Raw genomic sequence first — 25,425 nt, 5'->3', positions numbered from 1 at the left:
CGAGTGCTAAAAACTGCCTAACGGGCAAACCAGAAGTTCAAAAAAAATGGACTTCCAGTTTGCCTGTTGTGGTGTTTTTTTCACTCAGAGGCTTCAGGAAGGCTCCAGAGTGCAAAAAAACAGCACAATGGGCAAAGCGGAAGTCCTTTTTCTGAACCTCCGGTTTGCCTGTTTGTACATTTTTTCACCATCCCAGGTTTCGGTGAGGGCTGTGAGCCTGTGCAGGAACTGTGTGTGTGTGTGTGTGTGTGTACATGTACAGGGGCAGCGCAGGGGTTGCGAATGGCGGTGGGGGAATGGGGATGGGCACATGCGTGTATCCTAGCACACGCACACACCCTTTTTTGGCATGCGAACCTTACAGGTTTGCCATCACAGGTCTCGGCTCTTCTTAAATGAGGAATCCTGCCTGGTTACATTACAGGCAACCCTCAACTTAAAAACGGTTCATTTAGGGACCGTCCGAAGTTACCAAAGTGACTGTGACCAGAGGTGGGCTGCTGCCCGGACGGGGGGGGGGGGGGGGGGGGAACGCAGTGGGGTGCTGAAAATGGAGCTCTGCCACAATTTGCACTGAAAGATGTTGAAAGAAATGTAGGGCGTCCTGCATAAGCCACGGACAGTGTGGTAGTAAAAATTTTGGTAGCTCTTCACTGCTTATGATCATTTTTCATCCTTAACAACCTTTGCAACACCCTCGTGGTCATGTGATCCACATTCATATGCTTGGCTACTGACTCGTATTTATGATGGTTGGAGTCTCCCGGGGTCGTGGGAATCGCCTTTTGCGCCCTTCTGACAAGTGAATTCCAAGGGGAAGCTGGATTCGCTTAACAACTGTGTGGCTCGCTTAACCACTGCAGTGATTCCTTTAACAACTGTGGCAAGAAAAGTCATAGAATAGTGGCAAAACTCTCTTCACAGGGTTCTCACTTAGCAATAGAAATTGTGGGCTGAAATGTAATCATAAGTCAAAGATTGAATCAGAGGTCTTCAAACTTGGCAAATTTAAGACTTGTGGATTTCAACTCCCAGAATTCTCCAGCCAGCAGAGCTGGGAGTTGAAGTTTGCAAATGTTAAAGTTGCCAGGTTTGAGGACCTCTGGAGCAGTTCATTTGCAAAATAAATTACAATTTCTCTATTGCCAAATACCAAATTTCTTCTCTCTCTTTTCTCAGTTAAGAAATACAGTCAGCAACTTGGGGAAAACTTTTTAAACTCTGCAGCAAGTTTTTTTTTTTCTAATTTAGCACCTTACTCTCTCAGTCCTGCTTCCAATTCCATCCAGCAATGTTCGATGTTGGTAGTCTCCGTGAAAATACGTTTACCTTTGGATCCCCCAGTCATGACAATTTTATGTTCAACAGCAGCCGATTTGCACTGTGTGGTCTTTTTGTGCCCTCTAGAGGTTGTGCTTCATTTGCAAGGCGCCCAAAATTAGTCCTTTATTGCTGCTGTTCGGTTGATCGACTTTCCAGCACTTCTGGGTGGTTTCTAGAACTTCAGACTGTGGGCAGAGTTAAAGTCCCCAATACTGCATTCTAGCCATTGCTCCCTGACAATAAATAGCTGAATGGTGGCCCTTGCCACTCTGGAGCATGTCTGAGACCCAAAGGCAGACGCTGCCTTTATTTCATTTTTTTTTAATTTTACCCAAGAAACAAAGGTCATTTGTGGTCTTCTCTTGCATCAACATTTCTTAGGTAAACGTTCAAAAGAAATTTGCTGAGAACGGGCTTCAGAAGAAAAGAGGAAGGGCAGAGGGCCAGGTCATAGAATCCAAGAGCTAGAAGGGACCCTGGAGGTCTTGTAATCTAACCCCCAGGCCAAGGCAGGAGTCCTTAAACCAGTGGTTCTCAACCTGGGGGTCGGGACCCCTTTGGAGGTAGAACAACCGTTTCACAGGGGTCGCCTAAGCCCATGGAAAAGACAATTTTCCCATGATGTTAGGAACTAAAGCTTCTATTCTGGCACCTTGGAAGATATTTTTACAATCTGACCAATCAGGCGTTTACAGGGGGGGGGGTGTCCCTCTGACCTTCCTGACGAACTGCTCTCACAATAAGTAAATTGGCTTTTCGTGTCTTAAGTGCAGGAGCTTACGTGTTCTGACCCAATTTCCTAAACACAACCAAATCGCTGAAGTTAAGTTTCTCTCTCATCGCAGGCTAACAAGTCTGTCCGACTGGGAGATAGATAGTTGTCTGCTATGTCTATTCATCTGTGCCCCCTGCCTTTGATCCCCAGAGGTAGGGTGAGGGCTTCACTAGCAATGGTGGCACTTCCAACCAAAGGACCAGCCCTTAGATGCCCACTGCTCTCCTCTCCTCTGCCTTCTGTGCATCCGTGATCAGGTACTGGACCCAGCCGTTCTTCCTCTTCCTCACCAGCCACCTCCAAACCTGGGGGCTGTTGACTTTCCATCTGAGGGCTGATGCATGGCCCAGGCTCCACCTCTCTCTCTCTCTGCCAGCTCCATTCCCTCCTCAGAGCTCTCAGGTTGTTCCTGACTCCCACTCTTCCTCCTCTGATCTGGCTGATGGCCGACAGGCCACAGCATTACTTTTCTGACCCCCGAACTGCATTTAGTTAGTGGGAGGTTTGCTGAAGCTTGCTGTTCCAAGAACAGGCTGGGATAGGTTTCGTAGTCCCAGGCCTCTCGCAGTCCCAAACAACCAGCCTGGCACAGAACACAAACAAACTAGTATTCTGAGCTATATTTAACCACATGTAATCACATCTACACTAATAACATTTGTCTTTAATATACATAGTTTAAATTTCAATGTACTCTCATAAACTTTTTACACCAGTGGAATTTTTTTAAAAAAAAATATTTACATTGAAAAAACAGCCATACAAATATTGACAGAAAAGAAGATCAGCGTCGGGTTGAAGCTGCTCAGAGGTATGAAAGTCATCCAAGTCCACCAAAGAATTGTTTGGCTGAGTTTCCAGGAAGATCCTTGTGTGAGCGTCTCTCATCCAAAGTCCCCCTGGACAGGACGAGGTCAGATGGTGGAGCTGGTGGACTGCAGCTTCAGGCTGTTGGAGGTCGTGCACTGCATGGAATTTGACCTGCGAGACTGGAGCACTTTGGCCAAGTACCAGAGGAAGATGAGGAAACCTGGAGGAACAGGAGGAGGTCGCAGGGGTTAAGCAGTTCCCGGAAGGGAGCGAGGAATTCAAAGACACGGCTAGAACTGCAGTGTCATGTAGTACTGTAGGAAAAACCTCGAGGAAAGGAGGAAGAGCTGCAGCCAAGGCAACAGATAGATCGAAGAAATCTGAGTCTGGGGCAGAAATGTAATCTGAGAAAGCATCTCAGACAGGAATCTCCCTAGTTCACATGAAGATAGGTGGAAATGTCATCAGATTTGCGAGATTTTATTACTCTATAAAAAGTAGACAATAGACAAAGAATAATACAGTTTGAAGGGACCTTGGAGGTCTTCTGGTCCAACCCTCTTTGCTTAGCCAGGAAACCCTACATGACTTCAGACAGATGGTTATCCAACATCTTCTTAAAAATTTTGGAGCATTCACAGCTTCTGGAGTCAAGATGTTCCACTGATTAATTGTTCTCACTGTCAGGAAATTCCTCCTTATTTCTAAGTTGCTTCTCTCCCTGATTAGTTTCCACCCATTGCTTCTTGTTCTACCCTCAGGTGCTTTGGAGAATAGGTTGACTCCTTCTTCTTTGTGGCAACCATTGAGATATTGGAACGCTCCTATCACGTCTCTCCTGGTCCTTCTCCTCATCAAACTAGCAATGCCCAGTTCCTGCAATCCTTCTTCATGCCTTAGCCTCTAGTCCCCTAAATATCTTTGTCTCTCTTCTCTGCACCTTTTCTAGAGTCTCAACATCCTTTTTGCATCATGGCATCCAAAACTGAATGCCATATTCCAAGTGTGGCCTTACCAAGGCCTTATCAAGTGGTATTAACACTTCACATGATCTTGATTCTATCCCTCTGTTGATGCAGCCTAGAACTGTGTTGACTTTTTTGGCAGCTGCTGCACACGGCTGGCTCCTATTTAGATGGTTGTCCACTAGGACTCCAAGAGCCCTCTCACAGTTACCACTGCTGAGCAATGTACCACATATACTATACATGTGCATTTTATTTTTCTTGCCTAAATGTAGAATCTTAATGTAGAATCTCTCTTCTTAAAAGCCTCCAGTGATGGAGCACCCATAACTTCTGGAGACAATACGTTCCACTGATTAATTGTTCTCACTATCAGGAAATTTCTTCTTAGTTCTAGGTTGCTTCTTTCCTTCATAAATTTCCATCCATTCTTTCTTTAGGTGCTTTGAACACTAGGTTGACCCCTCTTCTTTGTGGAATAATATTGGAAGGCTGTCAAGTCACCCCTAGCCCTTCTCTTCATTGGATTAGATGCGCCCAGTTCCTGAAAAGTGTCATTTGTATATTTTAACCTCCAGTCTCATAACACAGTTCTACAAAAAATACTTTTTGTAATTATTGCAGTTGACCTTGTAATTTTCTAAATCATTTTTTGTTCTGATTTCAAAAATGTATATATTTTTTCTTTAGCAGGTTTAATTTCCACAGAGCGGCATCATTATTATAAGCCATAGGGAGTATATTCTGGCAATATTAAGAAAACAGAAATAATCTTTGATGGTCTTCTCTGCACTCTTTCTAGAATCTCACCAACTTAGGTTTCCTAACTTTGGTTTCCCGTGAAATGTTGACAAGCAGCAGTGTTGATGCCTTTTGAACACTGCTGCGTGTCAACCTTTCACGGGAAACCGGGGTGGCGCAGTGGTTAGAGTGCAGCACTGCAGGCTACTTCAGCTAACTGCTAGCTGTAGTTCAGCAGGTCAAATCTCACTACTGCCTCAAGGTTCACTCAGCCTTCCGTCCTTCCAAGGTGGGTAAAATGAGGACCCAGATTGTTGGGGGCAAATATGTCGATTCTGTAAACTCTTTAGAGAGGAATGTGAAAACTCTATGAAGCGGTATATAAGTCTAAATGCTAATGTTATTGCTATTTTCACCATCAGAATATTTTCACCATCAGATCTGTTGCGGATGGTCAATGTTGTGGAAGGGCTGAAATTCAGAGGTGAAACACATTCTTTGCATTGGTCACCACACTATAAAAATGATGTTGAGACTCTAGATTTAGAGTCTAGAAAGAGTACAGAGAAGAACAACCAAGATGACTAGGAGATTGGAGGATAAAACATACAATGAATGATTGCAGGAACTGGGCATGGCTAGTCTAGTGAAGACCATCATTTTCACAAGCTCAGACTGAATTGAAAAGGTGAAGTCACAAAGGCAAAATGCAACTCTTGTCTTGTGTTGCATGAAAATCCAAGGGACAAAACCTGATAAAGTGGCAGATCTCAAGACGAAGAGGAGCAGGAATACTCACTGACCTTGGAGAGAGTTGATGATGGTGAAAAGATACACGGCCACCAGCTTGAAGGTCCCAGAAGCGAAGGCAAAGAAGGCCAACCCCCAGGGGAGGCCCAGGACACAGCTCAGGCCCAGGAGCATCACCACATATTCCCATTGATGCTCTCGATGTCTCAGCCTGAGAATCTCATAGACCATAGTGGCCAGCATGATGCTGTTGAAGAAGAGCACCAGGCTTAAATAGCCCAAATTCAGGAAATCGTTGATCTCCTTTTTGGTAATCCAACAGCTGAAGAAGACGAAGAGGAGAAAAAAACAGAAAGGTTAAGTCCACATACTACAGTATTTATCTAGCTGGCAAGTGCATGAAAACTGGAATATGAGCATTCAAATAGGCTGGGAAAGTTTCCTTAAGATGACACCTTCCCCCCAAAACAGGACTTTCCCGGACACTCTGGTGCCAATCATGAAGGTGATGCATCCCGCCCTCTTTGTCGCCTCTGCTCATTCCCTGATTCCCTTGTTCTCCAAGGAACTTGGTTGATGGAAATGATGTTACAGCATTACCTGGATACAGGTGTTTCCACAATGAGCCTCAAGGGACCAAAAGATGGGCTATGCTAACAGGGCAGGTGGGATAACGAGCCTCGTTGCAATCTTGATAGAAACATAGAATCTCAGGCCTCTCTGAGTTATGCTAAGTGGGGCCTCAATAAGCCTAGTCACGAAATGTGGCAGTGCCAACCTCCTTTTGTGATGTTGATAGTTGTTGACATAAACTGTGGTCAGAAAGGTCATAAAATGGGGCAAAGTTCGCTTAACAACGGTCTCATTTAGCAACAGAAATGTTGGGCGGTTATGGTCGTAAGTCAGTTCGCTTAACTGAAGTGATTTGCAGAACGGGCAGGGGGAAAAAAGTCATAAAACTAGTCACGACTCAATTAACAAGCGCCTACTTAGCAATGGAAATTCTAATTCCAATTGCAGTCATAAGTTATTTTCTTTTCTTTTAAATATTTTTTTATTAATTTTCCACTTTTAGAAAAGAAAACGCAATAGTAAGTACAGAAGAAAATCAAAGAAAATTAAATTAATAGTAGTACATACATATATTAGAATTAGTATTTTGAGGGCAAAACAAGAAGGGGACGACAGAGAATGAGGTGGCTGGATGGAGTCCCTGAAGCAGTCGGCGTGAACTTCAATGGACTCCAAAGGATAGTAGATGGCAGGAAGGGCTGGAGGAACGTTGTCCATGGGGTCCTGATGGGTCGAACATGACTTTGCAACTAACAACAACAACTATATTTTGTCAGCTGCTAGGGTTATTAATCCTCAAGGAGAAATACACTTTTCTGAACAGACAGTAGGGGGCGCTTTTTTCACACACATCAAGAACTTACATGGTGGAATTGGTGTATTCACCTGCAGCCTCGTAGATCTTAAAAGAGAAAGGGCCGTAGTGGGACTGATCGATCACAAAAATTAGACACACAACAAATATGGGAAGACCTGCAAAGAACAACCCAAATTAGTGCCACATTGCTCGCTCAGAAAGTTTTGTATGCCGCCCCGAGTCTGCGGAGAGGGGCGGCATACAAATCTGATTAAACTTAAACTTAAACTTTATATAGTTTTATTTTGTATTACTGTTGTGAGCCGCTCCGAGTCTTCGGAGAGGGGCGGCATACAAATCTAATAAATTATTATTATTATTATTATTATTTATGTTTTCCATTGATTTAAACTTTTTCCATGCTGTCTACTGTATACTTCCCTCCTAGTCTCTTTCCAAGCATTATGCTGAATAAAGAAATATCCAATTAAAAACAGAATCGGAGAACCTAAAACTAGAGCCAAGTTAAATAATCTGAGACTCATGGGAGGAGACTCTCGGTGAAGAGCCATTTGATTCTAGCAAAAAAGAAAGAAAGAAATTGAAGGAAGGAAGGAAAAGAAAAGAAACTGAGAATAGCTTTTCTAAAGAGCAAATTTGATTAAAAAGGCTTTTTATTAAAAATGCTAATTAAATCATGCCATTTAATCACACGTTTGTCAAAAAGAGTAATCCATTCTGACAATAAGGGAAGAGATTTTTTAAAAGCATAATGTTTTCTTAAGAATATGAAGAAGACTATGGAGATTCTCCGCCATCCTAGGTCATGGTTGTCCCAAAGGTGCTTTTTCAAGAGGCAACGGGACTTTCTGATTTTTTTTTTTAAGACGTTTCGCTTCTTATCCAAGAAGATGCTTTGGCTCTGAGAAGCGAAAGCTCTTCAGAAAAAAAAAAAAAGTCCAGTTGCCTGTTGCAAACAAAAACACCTTTGGGATAAAGTCCCCCCAAATTGAAAAATGTCTAATACATTACAATCAAAAACAATGCCCTCCATTTATACCAGGGGGCTCCAACCGTGGCAACTTTTAAGACTTGTGAATTTCAGCTCCCAGAGCAAAGCTGGCTGAGAAACTCTGAGCGTTGAAGTCCACAGGTCTTAAAAGTTGCCAAGGTTGAAGCCCCCTGGTTTAAAGGCCTTTTTTCCCACCTGGTTCTTCTGTGTCTACATCCAGCAGGCGGGGGTTACCGCTCCTGCTGCTCCCAGGGTGCTGCGCGCACAGTTCTGTGTCTCTGGCGTGCGTGCAAATCTGAGCAAGATTTTGCTTCTACACATGTGCAGGAAGCAAAATCTCACAAGGGGACATGGGCACGTGAGATTTCGATGATTCGATGATTCTTTTGGCTTCTGCTTCCATGCATGCACATCCCCTTGTGAGATTTTGCTTCCTGCCCATGCGCAGAAGCCAAATCTTGCTCGGACGTGCACGTGCATGCATGCTGGAGCTGCGGAGATGCGCATGCACCTCCATTTTCGCTACCGGTACAATGGCGTCGACTGTACTGGTAGGGACCAGCTGCTGACATCCAGGAAGTTTTGTCTGTGAGAACCCGGCTCATCATTCACTTCCTGAATTCACAGCAGAAGCTACTCTGAATTGGAGCGCTGCACCAGTCTTTCGCGGCTGTGCCCACCTTCTTCCTCTCGCTGTCTGCTTCGCCTTCTAAGAAGCTGGTCATAACCTTTGAGGTTTTAGGTGACCTGAGATTTGCTTCCCCAAAGGCCTCCATCACTCACCCCAGCCCACCAAGCAGAGCTTGAGAAGCAAATGTTTGATGTAGGAGTTGAAGACCTCGACCACCAGCCGGTAGAGACTGTAGCCCTCGATGGCCATCCATGTCAAGCACGCCAGCATGCCAAAGTGTAGGAACATCCCGCCAGTTTTGCAAGCTGTCTCCCCTCCGGTAGGAGCCAGGGGCACGGCGATGAGGAAGCCCATGTCAAGGAGAAAGATGGCCCAGAGGAGGTTCATGTGGACGTAGACGATGTGGTCTCTCTGCTTCTTCCTGGGAAGAAGAAATAGCATTGTGCTTCTTTTGTTGCTCAGAGCTACAGCCATGGAAAGCCTTAGGACCTGTTGTAGGAAAGAGTTTCACCCCCAAGGCTTTGTACCGTGTTTCCCCAAAAATAAGACTGATCACACTTTTGGAATAAAGTACTCTAGAATAGAATAGAAATTAAATTAGAACAGAAGAGAACAGAAGAGAATAACATGGAATGGAATACGATGGAATGGAATGGATGGGATGAGATAGAATAGAATGGGATAGAATAGAATAGAACAGAATAGAATTCTTTATTGGCCAAGTGTGTTTGGACACACAAGGAATTTTTCTTGGTGCTTGGTGTACATAAAAGAAAAGATATGTTGTTTGAGTGCATGCACTAAAATAAGACCTCCCCCCAAATAAGACCTGGCCATTTTTTCAGGAGACAAAAGAAAATAAGACCCGGTCTAATTTTCAGGGAAGCACAGTAGAAAGTTAGCACCCACCCCTCTCCTAGAAGAATGAAATATTTTGAGGAATATTGTTTTAAAAGAAATGGAGAAACATTTGGCATGCGAACCAAAAAGATTCTGCCCTAGGGATTTTCACACACAATCTTTCATTCTGGTTTGGCATTACTTTTACTACAAGGTTTTTTTCTTTACAAATGGACTCAAAAATGTTTCTTTCCTAAGAGACCAAGTTTGGGCCGGGTCTGGCAGTCTCCCTCCAGAAATCCCTTCTGACTGGATTTCTGACATGTTGTTGGCCATGCTGGTTGGGACTCATGGAAATTGAAGTCCAAAAGACTGGGCAGCCACAGGTCATCAGTTTCCATCCAGCTCACAAAACACCTGTCCTTCCAATGCATGCAGATTCCCGCCTCCCGCAGACCCCCGTTTGTGGGCATCTCGTCTCCATTGATAGGGTGCACAAATTCCCCACTCCACCCCAACCTACTTTGAACAAAGAAAAAAGAAGATGGTGAAGAACGAAGCTAGAGCTGAAATGATGCAACCGACATAAGTCACAATAGTCAAGTACTTATGGTGGATGTGGTCGAGTTCCGGAGACGACACCTGCGAGAAGAAAGGAAGGAAGCGGTTTAGGAAGCACAAAAGGTGAGAAAAGATCACAAGAAATCTTTCAGTGAGCTCAGGAGCAAGATCCTCCAGACTGGGTCAAATTACAACACAATCAGTGGCTGAATTCCTTCGGATTATCAGTTGTTCTAGACACTCTGCAACATCTGGAAGGCCTCCCCCCTATTTTTTCCCCAACTTGCTCTGCAAAGATACTCACCAGGAGCACCGCGAAGAAAGTGAGATGGTCACAAAGGCAGGTTGTTTGATGTTCTCCTGGCACCACTTCACACCCTGATGTGTTCCACTTGCCCGGGAGGCTGGCTAAAATCAAAAAGATTTTAATTTCATAAACAATTCATCTTCTTGTGTCCACATGGGGATTCCAGACTAATTCCCCATTTGACTCCTACCACCTCAGCCAGTGACTCTCTGTTAGTGCTATGTACATAAATTATTAGATTTGTTCTTACATTGTCTTTGTTATTGTTGTGAGCCGCCCCGAGTCTACGGAGAGGGGCGGCATACAAATCTAATAAATAATAATAATAAAATAATAATAATAATAATCCTGATTCCTGTTTAAACTTTTGTAAAATATTTCTTATACCTTTAATCATTTCCATCGGGGTCTGGGTCAATATAATTGCATCGTCTGCAAATAGGTTTAATTTCATTTCTATTTCTCCTATTTTGTATCCTGCCCAAGTGTTGTCTTGTCTTATCTTATTAGCTAACATCTCTATTGCTATTACAAATAACATTGGAGATAAAAGACATCCCTGCTTGGTGCCATTTAATATTTTAATTTTCTGCGTTCTTTGTCCTTTCACCATTATATACGCTTCATTCCCTTTATAAACCTCTTTTATAATTTCACAAAATATATCCCCCATATTTAATTCCTTACATAGTTTATATAAATAACTATGGTTAACTTTATCAAAAGCTTTATAAACATCTAATTTCAAAATTCCTAATTTCCTTTTAGTAACGGTAGCATGGTGCATCACATTTTTTACATTTCTAATTGGTTCACTTATTTTCCTTCCCTTCACAAATCCGTATTGATCCTCTTCAATTATTTTTGGTAAAATATTTTCAAGTCTATTTGCCAATATCTTCATAAATATTTTATAATCTTGATTTGCCAAGCTGATAGGACAGTAGGACCCAGGCTCTCTTAGATCTTGATCCATTTTCAGAATAGTAACAATCTCTGAAAGCTTCCATGTCTGCGGGATATCATGAGATAACAATATAGTGATACCTCGTCTTACGAACCCCTCGTCATACGAACTTTTCAAGATACGAACCCGGGGTTTAAGATTTCTTTGCCTCGTCTTAAAAACCCTTTCTGTCTTACGAACCTGAGCCCGGGTCCGTGGGCTCTACTACTGTGCATGAGCTATCTGACTGCCGAAGGGATTCCCTTGCCTTGTGACTGTCACCACCGGGATTTCCCATTTGCTTGCATGGGAATTCCCCGACGGAATTCCCTGCCTCCTTTTGCTTGCACCTGAGGCGGAGAACGCTGGAGCTGCCCCATTTCCCTGCCACGTTCCCCTCTAGCCCTCTGCTTCCTCTGCTCCCCACAGCCGCCCCATCCTGCTGCCAAAATCCCCTCTAGCCTGCCGCTTCCTTCACCCCATCTTGCTGCTAAAATCACCAGTCCAAAAGCTTTGTATCTTGCCCCAAACCTCTCCAAAAATCGCTCCCCCAAAAGCTTCATATCTTGCCCCAAATCTCTCCAAATATTGCTACCCCAAAAGCTTCATATCTTGCCCCAAATCTCTCCAAAAATCACTCCCCCAAAAGCTTTGTATCTTGCCCCAAATCTCTCCAAAAATCGCTCTCCCAAAAGCTTCCTAAGCCACCCCAAATCACTTCCAAAGTCTTCCAAACTCACCTCTCCTTTCAAAATGCCTCGTTTCTTTTTGCTGCCTTTCTTCACTCCATTTGCCTTCGTTAGGAACTCGATTTAGCTGGCATAGGAAGCTTTTGGGGGAGCGATTTTTGGAGAGATTTGGGACAAGATAGAAAGCTCTTGGTGGAGCGATTTTTGGAGAGATTTGGGGCAGGAAATGAAGCTTTTGGGAGAGCGATTTTTGGAGAGATTTGGGGCAAGAAATTAAGCTTTTGGGAGAGTGATTTTTGGAGAGATTTGGGGCAAGAAATTAAGATTTTGGTGGAGCGATTTTTGGAGAGATTTGGGGCAAGATACAAAGCTTTCGGGAAAGCGATTTGGGAGAGATTTGGGGTGGCGTTAGCCTTCGTTAGGACCTCCATTCCTTACTTCTCCTTGCTGTCTGTCTCCACTCCGTTAGCCTTCACTTTGTCTGCCTGCCACTTTTTTTAAGCCTTAAAGTGGGTTTGCACACATTATTTGCTTTTACGTTGATTCCTATGGGAAACAATGTTTCGTCTTACGAACTTTTCACCTTACGAACCTCGTTTCGGAACCAATTAAGTTCGTAAGACAAGGTATTACTGTATATTATTAAACAGTTTCCCCAGGTATGGCAACAATACATTCATATAAGTTTTATAACATTACCGGTGCTTTGGTTTGTTTTAACCCTTTAATTACTCTAGTAATTTCTTTTTGTGTGATTTCTGCATTCAATATTTGTTTGTCTTCTTTGCTTACTATTTTCCCAACATTGAGGACTCCTATATTAACCTGCTTCTCTTTATACAAATCCTCATAATATTTTCTCATTATCTTCTCTAGCTGCTCTTTACCATATCTAACCTCTCCACTAGGGTCTCTCAGTGCTAATATACATGATTTTTCTTTCCTCTTCTTCAAATATCTTGCCATTTGTTGCATTGGTTTTGTCCCCTAACACAATGTTTTTGTCTCATCATCATTCTCATCTTATTCCATTGGATCTCATCATATACCATCAATTGTTTCCTTTTCAATTTCAATAAACTATTCCAATCCCTACTCTTAGTTAATCTTAGCTGCTCTTGTATCAAGTCTATTTCCCTTATCTTCATTTCCCTTTCTCTACCCCACCTCTTTCTAATATCTGCTTCCATACATATACATTGTCCCCTCATAAAAGCCTTACATGCAACAATTGATTGTTTAATATCACCTATATCATTAATTCTAAAATATCCACACAATTCTGTCTGCAATTTATCTTTATCTTGTTCACTAGCAGTTACAACTGCATTATATCTCCAAATTCTTTGGTTGCATTCCTGACCTATTTCCAATTTTGCCAATAGTGGGGCATGATCTGACAACCAAATACTTTTGATATCTACTTTTTAAACTTGTATATTGCCCACTCTATTCATTAATATATAGTCAATGCATATATGATATCTTGCTGAATAATACGTAGCTCTATTTGGGATATCTGCATGGAGATCTACCATATTAAGTCTATTTAAGTGTAACATCCTACTATTTCCGACCCCATTGTTAATTGCATATTAAAATCTCCTGCCAAAAACGTTGTGCCCTGCATAAAGTTATCTAGCTTCCTTTTTGTATCTATTATAAATTGTTTTGTTTTCGCATTTGGGGCATAAATTGCTGCCAATGTCAACTTCTTTTGATTAATTTTCCCTTTAACAAAAAAACCACCTCCCTTCTCTATCTTTCTGAACTCCAACCTCTTCAAATAAAACCCTCTGATGAATAAGAATCGCCATACCTCTACTATTTTGCATTCCTCGAGATTCATATACCCATTTCCAATTTCTATCATTAATCAATTTATCCCTTCCTCCCTGTCTTTTATGTGTTTCTGTCAAAATCATAATATCCACCTTATTTTGCTTAGCCATTCTCAATATCCTGTAACATTTTAAATCAGATCCCAAACCATTTACATTTAAAACCATTATATTACACTCATTCATAATATACAAAAATATCCCTTTCCCCCTCTTGTTTCACTCTTTGTTTGCTTGTTTTCTCCTTCCTTACCCCAGTTACCTCCCCCAAAGTGCCTCCCCCCGTGCTCCCCCCACCAAAAAAAAAAAGCCAACTTCTCCGGACACTTACCCTTGGAGCCTACGTCCCAGAACACACAGGTGGGAGTCAAATTCCTCTGAAATAAAACAAAAATCCAAATAGTGAACACAGAAACAGTGTCATCCTCTCTTCATGACCCTGTAATCCCTTGCATGGGGGCGGGGGGAGTCTTGGGCGACTGAATGGAGCTGAATGTTTACTGGCTGGATGCCCCACCTGTTGTCAATGCAGTTTTGTTCAGCAGATCTATTCTCATGGTGCCCAGAGAGAGAAATATCTGCCTTCTACTTAGGATCGAACTCACAGCCTCCTGATTGTGAGGCGAGAGCTCCAATTCTAGGCCACTGCACCACTCAATTAGGGAACACAGCACATGTCTAAAATATTGGTTCAATGCCTTTTGAAAGCTATCAAATGACTCGGGGGGGTGGGTTAGAAGAAGCCACCGCAAGGCAGCAACACAAAATAAAACATAAACAGCAGCCACAGACCAACAAATAATAGCTGCCTCGCCATCTCTAACGAACCCTCTAACATAGCAGTGGGTTCACTTACCTTCCCTACGGGTTCGCACTTGCGACAGAAATGTGCATTTTGCTTGCACGCGTGCCCCAATCACAGCATGCAAAAGACCCATAAATTACCCTTTCCACATATGCAGAAGGCTTCGCATGGCTTGTATTTTTGCAAGTCACCATGAACAGAGGACCAGTTTGGGAGCATGGACTGCCGGTCATTACTGCCGGTTTAGCAAGCGGCGGTAAATTTCCACTACCAGTTCTAAAAAAACGGTCCAAACCGGCATCAACCCACCACGACTCTAACCCCCGTGCCCGGGGACACACCCACGTGTGAAAAGACTTCCAAAAAGTCACTTAAATTCTTCCTGCATGCAGGTGACAGCCCCCAGACAGATAGTCCTTGAATTATAACCATTCAGTTTGCAACCATTCAAAGTGAGGGTGGAGCTGAAAAAGGGAATTTACGCTGACTGGTCCTTGCACTTACAACTCTTGTAGCATCCCTGCAGTCACGTGATCAAACCTCAGGCCCTTCACAACCAGCATCTGTTTATGATGGCTGCAGCATTCAAGGGCCATGTGTCCTGCATTTTTGGCCAAGGTGCAAATCCCATGGGGGAAGCCATATTGGCTGAACTGGAAGTCGTTTACTTAACAACCATGGCCCAGGAGGTCATACTATTGAGCGGGACTCACTTAACAACTGGCTCATTTTGGTAACTGAGGTTCTGGCCCCATCTGTGGTCCTTAGTCAAAGACTACCTATAACAGGAGTCTCCAACTTTGGCGACTTTAAGACCTGAGGACTTCAACTCCAAGCTGGCTGAGGAATTCTGGGAGTTGAAGTCCACAAGTCTTAAAATTGCCTAGGTTGGAGACCCCTGACTTAAATGACCCTTCAGGCCTCTTCCAACTCTATCATTTATGGCTGGCTGAGGAATTCTGGGAGCTGAAGTCCACAAGTGTTAAAGTTGCCAAGGTTGGAGAACCCTGACCTATAAGATTTGATTGTTTCCTTGTCTAAAAAAATGTCATGCAGCATTAAAAATTAAGATGGATATTCTTTATGGTTCTTAAAGTCATAATTAATGCCGTGCTAGGCATAACATCTGTCAAATTTTTGACTGTCCAAACCGAAGTTGTCTATGCTTGGTAAGTCATCCACCCTTTTCAATCTAATATGAAGAAAAACAAACTTTTATACCTAGGCAGGAAAAACCAAAGGTACAACAAGTAAAGATTAGGTGAAACCTGGCTCACAAACAGTAACTATGAGAGGTACTATGGAATCTTTGGAATGCTTCCTGAAACATGAGCCAAGAGTCTGCAGCAGCAGTCAAAAAGGCTAATGGCAATAGCAATAGCAATAGCATTTAGACTTATATATTGCTTCATAGAGCTTTTACAGCCCTCTCTAAGCTGTTGACAGAGTCAGCCTCTTGCTGCCAACAATCTGGGCCCTCATTTGACCCACCTCAGAAGGATGGAAGGCTGAGTCAACCTGGAACCAGTGGTGAGATCTGAACTGCTGAACTATAGCTAGCAGTCAGCTGAAGTAGTCTACAGTGCTGCACTCTAACTACTGCGCCACCCCAGTTCTAATACAATCCTTGGTTGTATAAACAGAGGCACAGAATCAAAACCACATGAAGTATTAGTACTGCTTTATAAAGCCTTAGTAAGGCTATACCTGGTGTACTACATCCACTTTGTTCAGCACATTACAAATTTTTTTTTTGATACTTTGGGAAAAGTGCAGAGAAAAGCAACTAGGATGATTAAAGGCCCGGGGAGTAAAACATACAAAATATAGTTTCAGGAACTGGTATATCTGGTCTAGAGAAAAGAAGAACTAAGGGAACAGATAGCAGTCTTTAATATTTGATAGGCTGCCACAAAGAGGAAGGGTCAATTTGTTTTCTAAAGCATCAGAGGGCAGGTACAAGAAATAAGGAATGGAAATTAATCATGGAAACAAGCAACGTGGAATAAGGAGAAATTTCCTGACAATGAGAACAGTTAACCCATGGCACAGCTTGCCACCAAGATGCACCTCTTGGAACTGGGGATGCTGAAAATTTGTGAGTGTTGACCGCTCCCACAGTTAAAACCAGCAGACACTTAGACGCCTCCTTCCTCTTCTGTCCTCCCCACATTCCGTTTTTTGGCTTGGGCAAGAATAAAAATACATCCATGAAAAAGAAGAAGGCCAAAGAATCTTTTCTGGGGTCAATGACGGTATAGGATAAAATTCTGTTGCAGGCAAAGCTATTCTTAGTCTATAGATTAGAATAAGAATAATTCCCGGGTGAAACAACTTGCCTCCCGAAGTTGTGGAAGTTTTTAAGAAGAGACTAGACAGTCACTTGTCCAAATTGGTACAGGGTCTCCTGTTTGAGGTGGGGGCTGGACTAAAAGACCTCCAAGGTCCCTTCCAGCTCTATTCTGGCTGGTTAGAGTGCAGCACTGCAGGCTATGTCAGCTAACTGCTAGCTATAGTTCAGCAGTTCAAATCTCACCACCAGCTCAAGGTTCACTCAGCCTTCCATCCTTCCGAGAGGGGTCAAATGAGGACCCAGATTGTTGAGGGTGATATATGCAGACTCTGTAAACCGCTTAGAGGGGGCTGTAAAAGCACTATAAAGTGGTATATAAGTCTAAATGCTAAATGCTATTGAAAGCTGCTGGTTTGAAAACAAAATCATCTTTTTAAAACTTCAGAAATTAAAACCGTCTGGGGAAAAAAGAAGCCAAAGTTTATTCAAAAGGAAGAAATTGGGTTATTTCTGATTACAAATGGATATTCTGCATTTCTCTGTCATAGCTGCTAGTTGACTGCTGCTTGAAAAAGCTGCCTGCTTGTAACCACATAGCAGTGATGCACTGTTTTATTTTGAGCTGTATTACGTATTAAGTGTACAAAGGAACCAATTTTCCAAGGGCTGAATAGATTTAAAAAACAAGGCTTTCAATTTGCATTGTGTTGCAAACAAAATCCTAGAATTTATGGGCGGGGAAAATGTGCTAAACATCTGGTACAGCACACCATTGTATAAGAAATGCTTTCTATGGTTTCTGGGCTGGAGGCCAGGGATTAGTTAGTCAAGGAACTCTCCCCCATAGTCAGGAAAACAAAATTCTGTGTTTATGTTTCTTAACTGAACACTTTGTGGTTTGGATGACCCCCTTGTCATCCAATCTATACCATCCCATAGTTTTTTGTCTAGTCTTCTTTTTTTAAAAAACACCCTCCAGCATGAAGCATCCACAACTTCAGGAGGCAAGCTGTTTCATTGATTAATTGTTGTCAAGGCAGTTCTCCCTATTTCTAGATTTAATAAGCTTCCACCAATTATTTCTTTTTCTACCCTCTGGAGCAGTGTTCCCTCTAATTTTTTTGGGGGGGTGGGCGGTAAAGTATAGTGTCTGAGTGGCAGTCCCTTTGGGACTGGGCGGCACAGAAATATTAAATAAACAAACAAACAAACAAACAAACAAATAAATAAAAAACCCACCCTGTTTTGCCTCAGAGAATTTCAAAATAAAATACTATACAGTGGTACCTCAAGATACGAACCCCTCGTCTTACGAACAACTCGTGATACGAACCCGGGGTTCAGAAAAATTTTGCCTCTTCTTCCGAACTTTTTTCGAGTTACGAACCGGCGTTTGGAGACTGCTGGGAAGCTGTGCGGCTGTTTTAAAAGGTAACAGCCGGGCGGCAGGGCTTCCCAGAAGCCTCCCGAACGCCGGTTCGTAACTCGAACAAAGTTCGTAAGAAGAGGCAAAATTTTGCTGAACCCCGCGTTCGGTTCGGGAGGTTGCTGGGAAGCCCCCCAGGCCGGCTGCGACCTTTTAAAACAGCCGCGCCGCTTCGCAGCTGTCTCCCGAAGCCAAACGCGGAAGTTCGGCTTTAGCGTTCGGCTTCAGGAGACAGCTGCGAAGCGGCGCGGCTGTTTTAAAAGGTCGCAGCCGGCCTGGGGGGCTTCCCAGCACCCCCCCCCCGAACGCCGGTTCGTAACTCGAACAAAGTTCGTAAGAGGCAAAATTTTGCTGAACCCCGCGTTCGGTTCGGGAGGTTGCTGGCAAGCCCCCCAGGCCAGCTGCGACCTTTTAAAACACCCGCGCCGCTTCGCGGCTGTCTCCCGAAGCCAAACGCGGAAGTTCGGCTTTAGCGTTCGGCTTCAGGAGACAGCTGCGAAGCGGTGTGGGTGTTTTAAAAGGTCGCAGCCAGCCTGGGGGGCTTCCCAGCACCTCCCCGAACCCCGAACCCGGGTTCGGGGGGTGCTGGCAAGCCCCCCAGGCCGGCTGCAACCTTTTAAAACACCCGCGCCGCTTCGCAGCTGTCTCCCGAAACCAAATGCGGAAGTTCGGCTTTAGCGTTCGGCTTCAGGAAACAGCTGCGAAGCAGCGCGGGTGTTTTAAAAGGTCGCAGCCGGCCTGGGAGGCTTCCCAGCACCCCCCGAACCCCGAACCCGGGTTCGGGGGGGTGCTGGGAAGCCCCCCAGGCCGGCTGTCACCTTTTAAAACAGCCGCGCGGCTTGCCGAAAGCCGTTTTTTTGCGGGGGGTTTTTTGGTTGCACGGATTAATTGACTTTACATTGTTTCCTATGGGAAACAATGTTTCGTCTTACGAACCTTTCGTCTTACGAACCTCCTCCTTGCACCAATTAAGTTCGTATCATGAGCTATTACTGTACTGTGTGTCTATAACAGTGAGCTCATAATAGGGCAACTCTATCAATATCAAAATGCCACTTAAATAGTTGAGCTAGTTTCAAACTAGATTTTGATTTTCTTTCTCTCTTCCTTACTCCAATTCTTTTTCTTTCTCTTTTCCTTCCTCTCTTTTTTCCTCTCTTTTTTCTTTTTTCTTTTTAATTTTTTTATTGATTTTCATAAAATAGACAAACAGACATATAAACATTAAACACAAAATGGGGATACATTTTCCCCGCTTATCTTGAAAGTATAAAATTCAAATACAGAAAAAGAATACATAATTAGATATATGTTAATTATTAAAAATTTTGCTAAGTTTTGAATTGAAGTTTTTCACATTTTCACTAATATATATATAAAACCAAAATTCTTACCATATTACTTATATATAAACTAATTCTAATATAGTCCTTAAACACAATAGATTTAACTAGTACTAATATAACCCAAGCAAAAATAAGTACCACGTGTTTACTAAAAATAGATTATATATCTTATTTTTTCTTATCTATCCATTTATAAACTTTGTTCCATGTTTCGTAGAACTTAGTATCTTCTTGATCATTTAAACATCTTGTCATCATATCCATTTCGGCGCAATCTAATACTTTTGCAATAACTTCTTCTTCTTTGGGGACTTCCTCCCCCTTCCAGTTCTGCGCATAGGTGATTCTAGCCGCAGTTAAAATGTGTATAATTAAGTATAAAATTTCTTTCTTATAAATCTGATTGGTAATTCCTAATAGATAGAATTCCGGGGTAATTTCTATATCTTGCTTTAGAATTTCTTTTATTATTTTCTCTATCATCTTCCAATATATTTTAGCTTTACCACATGTCCACCATTGATGGTAATAGGTTCCTATTTCTTTCTTACATTTCTAACACAATGGAGAGGTTTTAGGGAACATTTTTGCTATCCTATTTGGTGGGAGATGCCATCTATAAAACATTTTAATTTGGTTTTCTTTTAATGATACTGATTTAGTCATTTTCCAATTATTAATCCAAACTTTCTCCCATGTATCTATATCTATTTCTTTACCAATGTTTTTGCACCATCTTATCATATTATCTTTTAGGGTCAACTCTACATTTTTATGTGCAATGAGAAATTTATATATTTTCCCCATTGTTTTTGTTTGGTTAAGAGTAATTAAATTGCTTAACAGATTTTTATTCTTATTAAAGATGTAAAGTGTTTTATCCTTCTGATATCTGGATCGAATCTGTGCGTAATGCCACCAATCTATTGTTGTCCCTTCTTCTTGTAGTTTAATCCTAGATTTTAATTTCATTTGGTCATTTAATAGATCTTTATATCTTATTATTTTTTTGTCCTTTATGGACTTTGGGTGCATTATTGCTTCTAGAAGGGCAACCCATTCTGGAATGGTTAAAAAGTGGTTTTTCCTTATATCTTTCCAGACTTCTATTAGATATTTCCTTAGTGTATGTCTTTTAAAGTATGAGTGATTTTTCTCCTTATCATACCATATGAAGGCATGCCATCCAAGCATGAGATCATGCCCTTCTAAATTTAATATTCTTTTATTTTCTAAGGTTATCCAATCTCTAATCCATGTTAAGGCGGCAGCCTGATAATATAATTTCCAATTTGGAAGTCCGAAACCTCCCCTTTCTTTAATGTCCTCTAAGAAATTTATTTTTATCCTTGCTTTTTTCCCTTGCCATAGAAATTTTTTAACTATGTTTGTTAAGTTTTTTTAAAAAATACCCCCTGGATTTATTGGGATTACCTGAAAAAGAAATAAAATTTTGGGCAGAATATTCATCTTAATTGTTGCCACTCTTCCTAAAAAGGATATTTTTAAATTGTTCCAGATTTCTAAATCTTTCTTGATTTCTGTCAATAATTTTATGTAATTATCATTTTTTAATGTTATTGTTTTGGCTGTTAACCATATTCCCAAGTATTTTACTTTTTTGGCAATCTTTATTCCGGAAATGCGTTCTAATTTGGTTTCTTGTATTTTATTCATATTTTTGGTTAAAAATTGTGTTTTACTTTTATTTAACTTTAAACCTGCTACCTTTCCATAGTGTTCTATTGTCTGCATTAATATTGGGACTGTCGTTATCGGTTCTTCGATTATAAAGGTCAAATCATCTGCAAAAGCTTGGACTTTGTAAGTCTCGTCTCCTACAGTTAGGCCTTTTATTTTGGGGTCTGCTCTTATCTTGATTAATAAAGTCTCCAAAGTCATAATAAATAACAAAGGTGATATAGGGCAGCCTTGGCGAACTCCCTTGTTTATCTCAAGAGTTTCCAGTTGTTCATTATTTAATATTATGTTCGTTGTTTGTTTTGAATAAATGGCATCTATTAAATTAACAAATTTGGACCGAATCTCATTTTATTTAGTTGCATTTTTATAAATATCCAATTAAAGTTGTCGAAGGCCTTTTGGGCATCTAGGAACATTAATGATAGTGTTTTCCCTGGATGTTGCTCATAATATTCCAATGTATTTATGACCACTCTAAGGTTGTTTTTAATTTGTCTACCTGGTAGAAAGCCGTTTTGATCTTGATGTATTATCCCATTTATAACTCTTTTAAGTCTATCTGCATATATTGCAGTAAATATCTTATAATCTACATTTAATAATGATATAGGTCTGTAATTTTTAATTTTTTCTGGTTCTGTACCCGACTTATGAATTAGGGTTATTAATGATTCTGACCAGGATTTGGGAATTTTACCCTCAAGTCTACATTCGTTAAAAATTTCTAACATATTATTTCTTATTGTTTCATTTTCTATTTTATACCATTCTGCTGGTATGGCGTCTGGGCCAGTGGCTTTATTGTTTTTCTGTTTTTTAATAATTGTTAGGAGTTCCTCCATTGTTATTGGTCCATCCATAATCGCCTGTTGATCTTCTGTTATTTGTGGTAATTTTGAGTGTTCTAAGTAGTTAAAAACTTCATCTTCACTAATATTATCTTTTGTATATAGTTCTTTGAAAAAATTATATACAATGTCTGCTTTTCCTTCTGTGTCGTATTTTATTAAACCGTCCTTATCTTCTAATTTTTTAATTATTTTTGATTGCCTCTGTTTTCTAAGTTTATATGGTAGCCATCTGCCTGGTTTATTCGCATGTTCAAAGTGATATTGTTTTGCTCTTTTTATTTTTTCAGTTAGAAACATAGAAACATAGAAGTCTGACGGCAGAAAAAGACCCCATGGTCCATCTAGTCTGCCCTTATACTATTTTCTGTATTTTATCTTAGGATGGATATATGTTTATCCCAGGCATGTTTAAATTCAGTTACTGTGGATTTATCTACCACGTCTGCTGGAAGTTTGTTCCAAGGATCTACTACTCTTTCAGTAAAATAATATTTTCTCATGTTGCTTTTGATCTTTCCCCCAACTAACCTCAGATTGTGTCCCCTTGTTCTTGTGTTCACTTTCCTATTAAAAACACTTCCCTCCTGGACCTTATTTAACCCTTTAATATATTTAAATGTTTCGATCATGTCCCCCCTTTTCCTTCTGTCCTCCAGACTATACAGATTGAGTTCATTAAGTCTTTCCTGATACGTTTTATACTTAAGACCTTCCACCATTCTTGTAGCCCGTCTTTGGACCCGTTCAATTTTGTCAATATCTTTTTGTAGGTGAGGTCTCCAGAACTGAACACAGTATTCCAAATGTGGTCTCACCAGCATTCTATATAGCGGGATCATAATCTCCCTCTTCCTGCTTGTTATACCTCTAGCTATGCAGCCAAGCATCCTACTTGCTTTCCCTACTGCCTGACTGCACTGTTCACCCATTTTGAGACTGTCAGAAATCACTACGCCTAAATCCTTTTCTTTTGAAGTATTTGCTAACACAGAACTGCCAATACAATAGTCAGATTGAGGATTCCTTTTCCCCAAGTGCATTATTTTACATTTGGAAACATTAAACTGCAGTTTCCATTGCTTTGACCATTTATCTAGTAAAGCTAAATCATTTACCATATTGCCAACGCCTCCAGGAATATCAACCCTATTGCACACTTTAGAGTCATCGGCAAATAGGCAAACCTTCCCTACCAGACCTTCCCCTATGTCACTCACAAACATATTAAAAAGAATAGGACCCAGAACAGACCCTTGTGGCACACCGCTTGTAACCTGACTCTGCTCAGAATACTCGCCATTCACAACAACCCTCTGGTGTCTATGCTTCAGCCAGCTGCAAATCCATTGAACTATCCAGGGATTAAGTCCAATCTTCACTAATTTATCTATCAGCTCTTTATGTGGAACCGTATCAAAGGCTTTGCTGAAGTCCAGGTAGGCAATATCCACGGCACCACCTTCATCCAACACCTTTGTGACATAGTCAAAGAAATCAATGAGATTAGTCTGACATGATTTGCCTTCAGTAAAGCCATGCTGATTTGGGTCCAATAATTTATTGTTTTTTAGGTGCTGATTTATCCTCTTTTTCAGTAGAGTCTCCATCATTTTAACGACAACTGATGTCAAGCTAACTGGCCTGTAGTTATTTGATTTTGTTCTATCAATCTAATTTTATGTTTGATTACCTCTATTTTTATTTTCCAATCTTTATTCTTTGTATTTTGTTGTGATAATGATTCTAGTTGTTTTAGTTCATTTATTAGTTGTTCATATTTTATTTTTTTTTCCTTATTGTATTTTGCTGTGTAAGATATCGTTAATCCTCTTATGTATGCTTTAGTTGTGTCCCATAAATTTTGTGGAGTAGTGTCTGAGTTTTTATTAATTTCAAAAAATATTTTTAATTCTTTTTCAATCCAATCCTTATATTTCTTGTCTTTCAAAATATTTCTATTCATCCGCCAATTAACCTGTTTATTATTGGTTCTCATATAAACTACTACTGGATTATGATCAGCCCATGTATTAACATCTATCTCGACCTCTTTTATTTGTTCTGCAGTTATTTTTGAAGCCCATACCATGTCTATTCTTGTCCAGATTTTATGGGGGTTAGAGTAAAAAGTATATTGTCTCTTATGAGGATGTCTTTCCCTCCAAATATCATTTAATAATAATTCCGCTTTCATTTTTTGGAAAGTGCTAGGTAATAGATTCTTTCTTCTCTTTTTACTTTTATTATCCCCCCCCCCCCCAGAATGATCTAATTGTCTGTTTGTAATAAACATTTTCAATGTTTAACTCTGTTATTATTTGATGTAATTTTTTGTAAAAAGTCATTTGATCTTCATTAGGGGCATAGATAGAAACAATAACCAGAGGTCTAGGTTCAATGTTAACTTGTACAATCAAAATTCTACCTTCATCATCTTTAAATAATTGTTTGGAATTTATAGAATTCTCGACATACATCACTACTCCCCTTTTTTTTTGATCTGCTAATGCAGCATACATTTTACCAATTTTAGGATTCAATAATAATTTCTGGTTACTTTTTTTAATGTGCACTTCTTGTAGTATTGCGATTTGAGCATTTTGATTTTTAATTTTGGAGAACATTTGTTTTCTTTTCTTTGGTTCATTAAGTCCATTCACATTTACTGAAAAGATTTTTAAGTCTTTAATTATTGTCATTTGTTAAGTTTTTTGGTTTCGCGCTGAGGTTGAACTCTTCTAGCACCTTGGTCCTGCTCTTCTGTCTGTGCGGTAGCCCCCGTAGCTTGCTCCTGTTGCGCTGCTGATTCTTTCACTGTTTGCTGTTGTACTGGTTGTTGTTGTACAGTTTGTTGCTTTGCTGGTTGATCCAGTTGGCTTATACCACTGTTTTCAAAAAAATCCGTTGCTTGATCCAGGTTTTCCAACTTGTATCTTCTAGAACGCCAAGTCAATGATAGTCCTTGTGGAATGAGCCAACGGAAGGTTATATTTTCTTTGATCAAAATTCTAGTTAGAAAGTGATAATCTCTTCTACTTTCTCTGACACTTCTTGGGACTTGTTTTAGTATTTTTATTCCAAATCCTTTATGTTGCAGTTTTGAGGTTCTTGCCCAGTGCAGTATGTCATCTCGCAGGGTCTTTCTTGCAAACTTGATATGGATCTCTCTCGGGAGATTGTGGCGACGAATGTAGCTATTTGAAATTCTAAAAACTTCATCGATTTCTCTCAATATTTCTGTGGGGTCCACCTGGAGTATTCCTCCAATAGTTTCAGTCATAGTCATCTTTAAGTCTTCATCTTTTTCTTCTATTATATTCTGAAATCGTAGCCCATACGAAGCACGTTGCATCTCCAAGTGAGTGACTGATTCGTCATATCTTCTGTATTGTGAGTCAGCTCTACCTTCAAGGTAGTCCATTCTCTTCTCAATTTTGTCA

At 40.9% G+C, this 25,425-nt stretch overlaps 1 protein-coding gene across 1 annotated transcript in view; it reads right to left on the bottom strand.

Moving 5' to 3' along the window:
- Window positions 1-2,703: 2,703 nt before the first annotated feature.
- LOC139172042 (adhesion G-protein coupled receptor G1-like) overlaps window positions 2,704-25,425 on the bottom strand; it is a 122,458-nt gene continuing 99,736 nt past the window's right edge. The window contains exons 8-14 of the mRNA XM_070760695.1: window positions 13,892-13,937; window positions 10,082-10,185; window positions 9,740-9,858; window positions 8,529-8,797; window positions 6,801-6,909; window positions 5,418-5,686; window positions 2,704-3,128 (exon numbers count right to left, since the gene is read on the bottom strand). Of these exons, the coding sequence (XP_070616796.1) occupies window positions 3,013-3,128; window positions 5,418-5,686; window positions 6,801-6,909; window positions 8,529-8,797; window positions 9,740-9,858; window positions 10,082-10,185; window positions 13,892-13,937 (1,032 nt within the window). The 3' untranslated portion in view covers window positions 2,704-3,012. The remainder of the gene's footprint in view (window positions 3,129-5,417; window positions 5,687-6,800; window positions 6,910-8,528; window positions 8,798-9,739; window positions 9,859-10,081; window positions 10,186-13,891; window positions 13,938-25,425) is intronic.

Source organism: Erythrolamprus reginae, chromosome 9 (genome assembly GCF_031021105.1).
Source record: "Erythrolamprus reginae isolate rEryReg1 chromosome 9, rEryReg1.hap1, whole genome shotgun sequence".
NCBI classification, from domain to species: Eukaryota; Metazoa; Chordata; class Lepidosauria; order Squamata; family Dipsadidae; genus Erythrolamprus; species Erythrolamprus reginae.
Note: the sequence above shows the minus strand (reverse complement) of the source record. Positions and strands in the feature narration are given on the sequence as shown.